The sequence below is a fragment of the Diaphorina citri genome, unplaced genomic scaffold (genome assembly GCF_000475195.1).
Source record: "Diaphorina citri unplaced genomic scaffold, Diaci psyllid genome assembly version 1.1 scaffold944, whole genome shotgun sequence".
NCBI classification, from domain to species: domain Eukaryota; kingdom Metazoa; phylum Arthropoda; class Insecta; order Hemiptera; family Psyllidae; genus Diaphorina; species Diaphorina citri.
The window spans coordinates 45,632-55,993 of record NW_007378375.1 but is presented as its reverse complement, the minus strand read 5'-3'; the positions used below and the strand labels follow the sequence as shown (position 1 = coordinate 55,993).

Below are 10,362 nucleotides of genomic sequence, written 5' to 3'. Positions count from 1 at the left end.
AGATAGCGCTGATGATGCATGTAACTTGTGACCTAAATAAACAGCAGGCGCGTTTAACTATTAAGACAATTGCTGCTTCTTATTTTCATAATTTACTGATGGCCTAAGGCCTAAGGAATTCGCTTTGAATCACCTCGAAATCTTTTCGTACATAATATGACAAAACCCAACGAAAAAGCTTTTGAAGATCGCTCGGATCTTCGAGCTTAGTTAGGAAACAGCTTAAATACCTTGTGTATCCTGCTCGAATGAGACTGAAAAGTCCCTTTACCCCCGCAGTCTAAACAAGGTCTCGTGTATTTTATGGGTTTAACAACATAATTCATAATGTAGATCAAAAGACTTTGCTTAGTCATGCCTCTAAGAATTCAATTGATTTCTTTTCTTCCCTACTTTCAGACAAGTCTCACATGTTGGCTTATGAACCAGCCACCAACATATTCACCACTGCCGACAGTGATGTTGTGATACCCTGTAAGCCCACTGAACCTCGCATCAATGTCACCCTCGAGGATGTAACTGGAAGAGAGGTAAGAGACAACCCTTTATCCTTTAGTTATTAGGTCAGGGCCCATCTTTGCAGCCCAGTAGTTAAGAGCTCTGACTTTCAATCCGGAGATGCTGGATTCGAATCTTGACCGGGGCAAAAATTTTATGTATCTTTGACTTCCTACATTTGTAGGAGAAGTTTTTCAACTGTATGCTGAGAAGTTAGATTAGGTGCAATTAATTTCCATGCTCTATTTCTTAACAAATGCATCAGTATAAAGTGTCCACCTTTTCATATTTAATTTCTTGGTTTCTTTCTACTAACAAATGTTTTATCATCATTCATTTTGGGTAATGGCTCATTTAAAAACCAATATGTCTATGGATATTATAACCAATTTAACACTTTTCAATACACCTAACCAAACAAATGGCTGTGGCAACTAACCTTACTTTACGTTCACCCTATTGTGGATTTAAAACTGACAAGGGTCAACAGATATTTTTTATAACTTGAACGTCGAAATAAGTAAAATGATGGTATTTTGTCGAAGCTAGTAATATGGTAATCAGTTTTGTTTTATGTGACTTGGGATTTACATAAAATGGTTCTGTTTGAAAGTGTAGGAGAGTATTGCATTTCCCGAAAAACTCCTAAACATATGTTACGTATGTATTAGCTTGAAACTATTACCCAACAAATAAAATCCATTGTGAAATGTCGCTATCTCCTCACCCGTTACTTAATTTTGAGATTTCATTTCAAAACCAATCGCGCTCTCCTTTACTTTTAAATTTTTCGGTGTCAGAAAACCCATTTCAATTCCAGGGCTGGTATGGAAAATCTCACATTAGTTTCTGTCTTGTTCATGTTTCTTGCAACATTTTGTTGCATGCAAGTCAAACATTACGGATAAAACCCCACAATCATATCACGTGCCATGTTATTTAGCCCATAAGATACGTGTGACCTTGTTTAGACTGCTGGGGTAAAGAGACGTGTTCTGGGTAACAGGGAAGCAGTATAAACAAGGTCTATTCTATTCTATTTACTTGGTAGCAAAGTATTGGGATGCACGAGGGAAAATGACCTAATAGTCAACTCCGAGCATTTGAAGGTAGCAAAGTATTGGGATGCACGAGGGAAAATGACCTAATAGTCAACTCCGAGCATTTGAAAACAACAACAACAACAACAACAACATATAACAGCCACGGGAGTACGGGCAATATGAATGCATCGCTCTTATGTAACCCTGTTGATTAACCAAATAATCGTAGTAATTATTTGTACTTACCTAACTAAGTACCTAATTTATTTTAAGTTTATTTTAAGTTACTCTCTGGTCTACAGTCTTATATTGAAAAATCGCTCTTATGTAACCCTGTTGATTAACCAAATAATCGTAGTAATTATTTGTACTTACCTAACTAAGTACCTAATTTATTTTAAGTTACTCTCTGGTCTACAGTCTCATATTGAAAGATATTTTGGCTTTTTCTCGACGTAGCGTAGATTACACGAAAATCGTCTATAAATGAAGCAGGGTGTATAGAGTGGGTGAGTTAGCAGAGAGTTACCATTATTATTATTTATTATTACTCTGTTCTAATGTCAGTGGAATACTCACTGATTGAGTCAGAGTCTAAAACACTATTGTTCAATTCTAGAGGTATAGGCAGTAAAACGTGTAACTTACGCTTCCGCTCCCTCTTCTAACCCCCCAGGTACGGGGAGTTAGGATCTGACTGAATAGTCCACTGAAAAGAGTAGTTCCTTTATAACTAACTCACTAATTCACTATACGTTCATACGTTTAATAATAATATCACTCACTCTGTACACATCTCTAAATTAGTCGAAATCTTTTCGTACATAATATGACAAAACCCAACGAAAAAGCTTTTGAAGATCGCTCGGATCTTCGAGCTTAGTTAGGAAACAGCCTCCATACACAACAAGGTTGGCCCGTCCCTCCGGGAATTTTTTAGCCCGTACTGCCCGTAGTTTATTTGATCGTGAATTTTTTAGCCCGTAGTTCATTCGATCGTGGTTAAAGAAAATCAGTACCTATGCACCTACCTAATTTTATTCAGTTTATTATTATTGATTTGATTTTTGATTTTACTGTCATGTAATGATTTGAAATCAAGACTAGAGCCTGTTTGGCTTTTTAGTTTTTTGGACAAAATTTGCACCACCACTTTCGTGTTTCTGGTAAAAATACCTTTAATTTGATATGTAGGTCGACCAGGTTTGGATAAGTCCTTCTATGGGGACAGACTGACAGACGACACTGAAGCGAATGCAATTAATAGCTCCTATACCTTTTTTTATTATTGTCGTAATAATAAAGGAAGGACGGACTAAAAAGCCCAATCTGAGGCTTAGGTGTAGGGGCTAAATAGCCTCAAAGGATGGGTTAAGCTTCTACGAATACTTGTAAGATCGCGCCTGAAATCTTTCCTGCGGCTATATTTGTACTTTTTTCATTGTTGACAATGATGATATTATTGTGTTCTTTGACAATGGTACAATTGTGTCTGATTGATCCTTAATACTTCGTTTGTACATTAGACGCTAACAATAGGCACTTCGTTTGAAGAATCGAACGAACAATCTCTGAAGTTTTGAGCTAAGTGCCCATTAGCTTGACATTAATTTGTCGTTCGGTATTATATGTCATTTTTAGGTTGGGAAAATCTCGAAGAAAAATCAAGAACAAAATAGATTTTAAGAACAAATGGAAGAGAAATTTAGAACAAAATAGTAGAGAAATTAAGAACAAAAAAGAAGAGAAATTCAGACCAAATCGAAGAGAAATGAAATAGGTACAAAATAGAAGAGAAATGAAGAACAAAATAGATTTTAAGAACAAAATGGAAGAGAAATTCAGAACAAAATAGAAGAGAAATTCAGACCAAATCGAAGAGAAATGAAATAGGTACAAAATAGAAGAGAAATGAAGAACAAAATAGATTTTAAGAACAAAATGGAAGAGAAATTCAGACCAAATCGAAGAGAAATGAAATAGGTACAAAATAGAAGAGAAATGAAGAACAAAATAGATTTTAAGAACAAAATGGAAGAGAAATTCAGACCAAATCGAAGAGAAATGAAATGGGTACAAAATAGAATAGAAATTAAGAACAAAATAGAAGAGAAATTCAGAACAAAACACCTAGAAGGGACATTGACAAAATATAGAAAAGAAATTAAAATATTCGCCAGCGTAGTGAACTTGGACGGTAGCGCGCTTTCCTTGTCAGTGTTAGGTCGCGGGTTCAATCCCCGCCCGGCGCGGCGTGGCTCAAACTTTATCCTAAACAGATAAGGTTCGTTCACGGGAACGGCTGGCTTCATCCCATCCCATCCTGTCCTCCCTCGATCTTCGATTACGGAACCATAAGACCTCCGTTGTTACAGTTTTATCTATCAAGATTGGAAAATCTAAAATCTTGAACTATGGGTGGTATGGAAAAAAAAAAAAAAAGATTGAGGAATTATTGATTTCGAATTTACGGCTACGCCCAAGTAGGTCGGCGTTGCAATATGAGTTCTCTAACGATGTACGAGAGTATGAGCCCTTGGTACCCTCCCTGGTCGAAAATACAGGCAAAAATAACAAATGAAAACACTTCAGTTCAGATTCACATTTAATTGATTTGTTTCATTGCTTCAGTTCACATCGATCCAAACTTGGAGTATTTCATTCAGGCAGCAGGAGGACATCTCACTCTGAGCTGTCGAAGTACCGAAGAGGTCACATGGGTCCACAAGGACTTTTCCGCCATCGAGGTACAACTATATTTTTTTTTATTTATATGTGTTATAAATTTATATAGGTACCTATTTTTATATCAATGATAGTTATTAATTAATTTAATAAACTCGAGTATTTTGTGAAAAAAGAAGAAGAAGAAAAAGTTAAGATCGAAAGCACGGAAGAGTCCGAGCCATTCTTTTTATATGTTCTGTGTAAGGAGAAGTTATTTTTCTTTTTGAATGCGTTCGATTTTTTTTTTTGCACTGAAGGAGCGAATCCGTGATGAATGCTTTGGGATTTTTTGCACTTTAACATCTGGCGAAGCGAATTCATGGGAGCTTCATATGAACCGCTGAAATTGGTGGACATGGGACCTGTTGCATGTGCATGCTTCACTATACTACAGTTTTCATCAATGATACTACATACACTATTTTTTTATTTGAGAAATTTAAACACGGCCCTCAGTCACTATTTTTTTATTGGAGAAATTTAAACACGGCTGGTAGAAATTTAAACACGGCCCTCAGTCCGGGGCACCCCTTAAGTGGAGAGAGGGTGCTAGGAATCCCCCCGGTACCAACCACAACCAGTGAGAATGTGGACACTGAAGGAGCCCGAGAATTACACACAGAAGATAATCTGGCGTCCCTACATAGTGACATCGTCACTCAATCCTTCAAGATCTCAACAAATGTGAACAACCAAAATGTAACATCTCGAGACGATGTTCTTTTTTTTGACAGGATAAGTAAGTAAGTATTGGAGAAAGTTGCTTGGTATGCTCGCCACTCACGCTGAGACCGTCTTAACGTGTGTGGCGGAAAAGACTTGAGAATTAGGTATCGCAGACCGTCTGACAGACGGTCTTAACGTGCGTCGCGGAAAAGAAAGTCTGTCAGACGGTCTGCGAGACCTGGGTCTCAAGCTTTTTCCGCCTCACACGTTAAGACGGTCTGACAGGTCTGTGAGACTGCGCTCTGTCAGACAGTCTGACAGACAGGTCTGTGAGACCGCGCTCTGTCAGACGGTCTCAGCGTGAGGTAGGGGCCTTTAATAACATGGGTCCATACTGTACTAATTGCTTGCTATGCGGCATTATAAAAATCCTTTTACTAGCATGCTTATTGAATACTAATCATAATCAATTTCGAAACCGGCTTGTAACAGATACCTAGATAGCATATCAATCAGTCATGTGAATTCTTCACTTCTGTTTAACTTCAAGAAGAGATCGTTGACATAATTTGAGGAATAGTAATTTGGTACTCACTACTTTCTCCATTATTTGAAGATCAGAAGATTCGTGTTCAATGGGGGATTCCCATTGGGAATACCTATTATGTACTCCTATTAGTAAGGATTCTATTGGTTAGAATTTTACCTGCCTCGGTGGTATAGTGGTCAAGACGCTTGCCTGACGATCAAGAGGGCGTGGGTTCAATGCCAGCCGAGGTATGGAATTTCATCCTCAACATTGTTTGAGAATTTGACACATTAACAGACCAGAAATAAAAATATATCTGCAAAAATGATCGAGTTATGTTTTTTTGAAATCAATACTAATCCGTTGGCGGACCCTGTACTTTCCAGCTTTTGAGCAAATTACCTAAACATGCATGCCGTGGTCCGGATGAAATTTCCCCTTTGCGGCTTTGCTATTTGTTTCCTGCGCTCAAGTACTCGCTCCTCCTCTGACCCTTATATTTCAACGTTCCCTTCATAACGGAACCCCCCCCCCCCCCCCCAGTGTCTGGAAGCAGAATACCTTCCGCCCAACGCAAAAATAAGTACATGTATATCTCCCACTAACAATGAAAATATTAACATGAGCCCCACACTGCCAGCTTAGTAGTTCAATGCGATCATTCAAGGGCAAAAATATCAAAATAGACCCGGACGGTCCCGGACCTGCTAAGAATAATCTCAAGATTTATAAACGCAAAGTTTGCTGAAATTTTTTATTGTGCTAGGTAGCTCTTGGAAATGAATTGTATGATAAAACCTGTGGTGAACAAATTTTCCTCGAATTATTGCTTCAGCATTGTGGCTCGCTTGGCAACAGTAATATTTACTCTGTCAGCACGAAAACGATCTCAGTCAGCAAAAACGATCTCAGTAAAGTGTAGGCATTGAACTATTGCCATGCAGCATGATATGTATGTAAGGCCAGCCACTCACTATCAGGTACATCTGATCAGGTCACCTGAACATGTATGCCTGACACCTGTTGAGCACACACAGAATCAGGTAGACCTAACAGGTACAGCTGAAAAGGTCCGTCTGTCAGGTCTACCTGATACCTGATGAGCACACACACTATCCGGTGGACCTGATCATTTGTACCTGTCGTCAGGTCTGATAATGAGTGGCTGGCCTAAGTGTATCTATGATTGTACATATTTCATTTGGAATATTAATTACCTGAGTGTGCTTGCTTGAAATTATTGTGTATAAAGAGGGTGTTGCCATAGATATAGAATAGCTTTACAAAAAATTGGCAATTTTTGTTCCGCTCCATATACTTCGTACATATTGTTTTTAGAGGGTAAAGGTAGAAACCCATACCATCACGTCATGTGATAGTATTGTGGCTGTCCTGAACGGTTCCTACAATATTATGGGAAAACTTTGAACTATTTCTTTCTGACTCCCCATGACTTCACGTGACGTGATGGTAGTAGTGTTTCTTCCTTATCATGCTCATAGGCTCGTCCAATTGCCCCTTTATTAGAGATAGCCAGAGAAATTTTCTGAACCAATTACTGACGTGAGTGGGGATCACCAGAAACGCGATTCAGGGCGACTTGCGGCTTCAACCTTTTTACTGAGAGAGTGTGATTCAGCCACCCATGTACCCAGACTTTACACCAAGAATGCGAGGAAATTGAAGTTATTTTTGATCTCCATAGTTAATATTTGCCATACCATATCGTCGTATGCCATAAGATAAACTTACGAGTATTACCGATCTTACGACTCAAGGTTGATGCTCTTTGATATTTTAGAGGGTTTTTGCAACCAAAATTGGCGTCCCGTTAATTGAACTCTCTGACGTTATTTGTGGATAACTCCTTTCTATACATGTGCAGAAACGATTTGTCAAATGTGTACCTAACGTGAAAAATTTCAGTTAACGGGACGCTAATTTTGGTTACAAAAACACGCTATTGAACGGGACAATGGTTCCCTCTGGGGTGAATTTTAAAAAAAAAAAAAAAAAAAAAAAACATTGTCACGGGAAACAACATATGAGACACGGAACTCTGGGATATCAACTACGGGTGTTCTTCTTTTCTCTCCACAGTACAAACCTCCTCAGGTGGACTATGATCCCAAAGTGGGTTTCACGTTTAAACACGTCACCATGGACGATGAAGCTGGATACTATTGTAAGGCTCCTGACACAAAACAGTCGTTTAAACTGAAAATTACCGAACGTAAGTATTTACCTTAAAGGAAGAATAAAAATGAGAAGAGACCGCACTGAGCTCATTTGCTGAAGGAATTTTAATTATGTTAAGCATAAATGCTTGTCACAAATGTCGTTCCCTGCTTAATGCACTAAGCAAAATTTTTTTATGACTTGACTTGGACTTGAACCACCAACCTCCAGATCCGAAGTCCACCGCGCTAACCACTACACCACTGAGGTTGGTTCATTTGCTGAAGCCGACAAATTCCTCTTTGGAGTTGGTGCTGCCACCACTGACTCCACGTCAGTGACTCCACTTTCCAAGGAGTTTCCGTATCCCTGACTCCACTTTTATCTCTTTGTTTTGGCTTCAAAAATCATTTTGACTTCCATCTAGGAAATACATGATTGAATACATTTACATTCACACCTAACAATATCGTGGCCTGTCATTCTTTAATCACGATCGAATAAACTACGGGCTAAAAAATTCCCGGAGGGACGGACCCAGCTTGTTAGTTTTTCCTCTACATTACTCTACAACTACCTGAAAACGGCTACTTTCTCGGTGGCGTATAATATCTCTTAGTAGCGCTGTCAAACTGTTCTGACTTATCAACATAATGGGGGATTATCTTTTTCTTTTAATTACTATGCATACGGACATACAGAGTTACAGACGTTCTAATCATTTTTAAAAATGTTTACCAGACTTCAATCCGTAAAGTGAAATTATCAAGAATGTATTTTACTCATATGTTGAACATTTTTTTGAGTGTCGGCGTCTTATTTACTCTGTCAGCACGAAAACGATCTCAGTCAGCAAAAACGATCTCAGTAAAGTGTAGGCATTGAACTATTGCCATGCAGCATGATATGTATGTAAGGCCAGCCACTCACTATCAGGTACATCTGATCAGGTCACCTGAACATGTATGCCTGACACCTGTTGAGCACACACAGAATCAGGTAGACCTAACAGGTACAGCTGAAAAGGTCCGTCTGTCAGGTCTACCTGATACCTGATGAGCACACACACTATCCGGTGGACCTGATCATTTGTACCTGTCGTCAGGTCTGATAATGAGTGGCTGGCCTAAGTGTATCTATGATTGTACATATTTCATTTGGAATATTAATTACCTGAGTGTGCTTGCTTGAAATTATTGTGTATAAAGAGGGTGTTGCCATAGATATAGAATAGCTTTACAAAAAATTGGCAATTTTTGTTCCGCTCCATATACTTCGTACATATTGTTTTTAGAGGGTAAAGGTAGAAACCCATACCATCACGTCATGTGATAGTATTGTGGCTGTCCTGAACGGTTCCTACAATATTATGGGAAAACTTTGAACTATTTCTTTCTGACTCCCCATGACTTCACGTGACGTGATGGTAGTAGTGTTTCTTCCTTATCATGCTCATAGGCTCGTCCAATTGCCCCTTTATTAGAGATAGCCAGAGAAATTTTCTGAACCAATTACTGACGTGAGTGGGGATCACCAGAAACGCGATTCAGGGCGACTTGCGGCTTCAACCTTTTTACTGAGAGAGTGTGATTCAGCCACCCATGTACCCAGACTTTACACCAAGAATGCGAGGAAATTGAAGTTATTTTTGATCTCCATAGTTAATATTTGCCATACCATATCGTCGTATGCCATAAGATAAACTTACGAGTATTACCGATCTTACGACTCAAGGTTGATGCTCTTTGATATTTTAGAGGGTTTTTGCAACCAAAATTGGCGTCCCGTTAATTGAACTCTCTGACGTTATTTGTGGATAACTCCTTTCTATACATGTGCAGAAACGATTTGTCAAATGTGTACCTAACGTGAAAAATTTCAGTTAACGGGACGCTAATTTTGGTTACAAAAACACGCTATTGAACGGGACAATGCTGGGGGCCGCGAGTGTGTTGCAAACTTTACCGAACAACTTGAAATTTGATGAAATATTTCAAGTTAAGTTTTTTTTTTCCTTTTAGGCGCTTTAACTATGTGTTACAACATGTCGTTCGCGCCGTAGGTTAAGTTTATACGTAGTGGAATACATATTTTATTACCAAAATGTCCAACATTTTTCCAGCCAATCTACCTTCACCGGAAATCACAAGTTTCATAGATGATGTGATAGTTGGAACTACTCTAGACATAACATGCACCGCATCCTTTGAGAAAGAATTCGATGTTCGGAAACTCTATTGGGATTGGCCTGCTAACAAACCTGGGGTAATCAGTAATAGTAATAATTGTGCTCTATTTATTTTTCAAATGTTTATTTTTATTATTATTATTTTAATTATTATTTAAATTCACGGGTGCTACCCATTAGTACAGCAAGTCCCTAACTTAAGACTACAGTAAAATTAAACAAATAACAGAGTTTAACATGAGAATATGAACATAACAGTAAAAATTTGACCCGATTACCTACATTACTTTCCTGCCTATAGGATAAGTAAAGAAAAATTAAATTTTAACTTAGGCTAGAGTGACAGCACACTACCACTCGTCCATCCAACCCCTCCGGAGCCAATCAGTATGAACTTATTTCCTCTTTAACTTACCTAGTGTTTTTATTCAACAAACGGACTGATTTTGGTTTAGCACTCTCTGACTTTGAGTTGAGAAGTTGCGGGTTCGATACTCAAATGTAATAGAAAGTCGTGTGATGTTCACACCAGA

The 10,362-nt window shown here is 38.5% G+C and overlaps 1 protein-coding gene across 1 annotated transcript in view; it reads left to right on the top strand.

Moving 5' to 3' along the window:
- Positions 1-376: 376 nt before the first annotated feature.
- LOC103513240 (vascular endothelial growth factor receptor 1) overlaps positions 377-10,362 on the top strand; it is a 40,904-nt gene continuing 30,918 nt past the window's right edge. Inside the window, exons 1-3 of the mRNA XM_026826496.1 lie at positions 377-530; positions 7,564-7,696; positions 9,764-9,906. Coding sequence (XP_026682297.1) covers positions 411-530; positions 7,564-7,696; positions 9,764-9,906 — 396 coding nt within the window. The 5' untranslated portion in view covers positions 377-410. The remainder of the gene's footprint in view (positions 531-7,563; positions 7,697-9,763; positions 9,907-10,362) is intronic.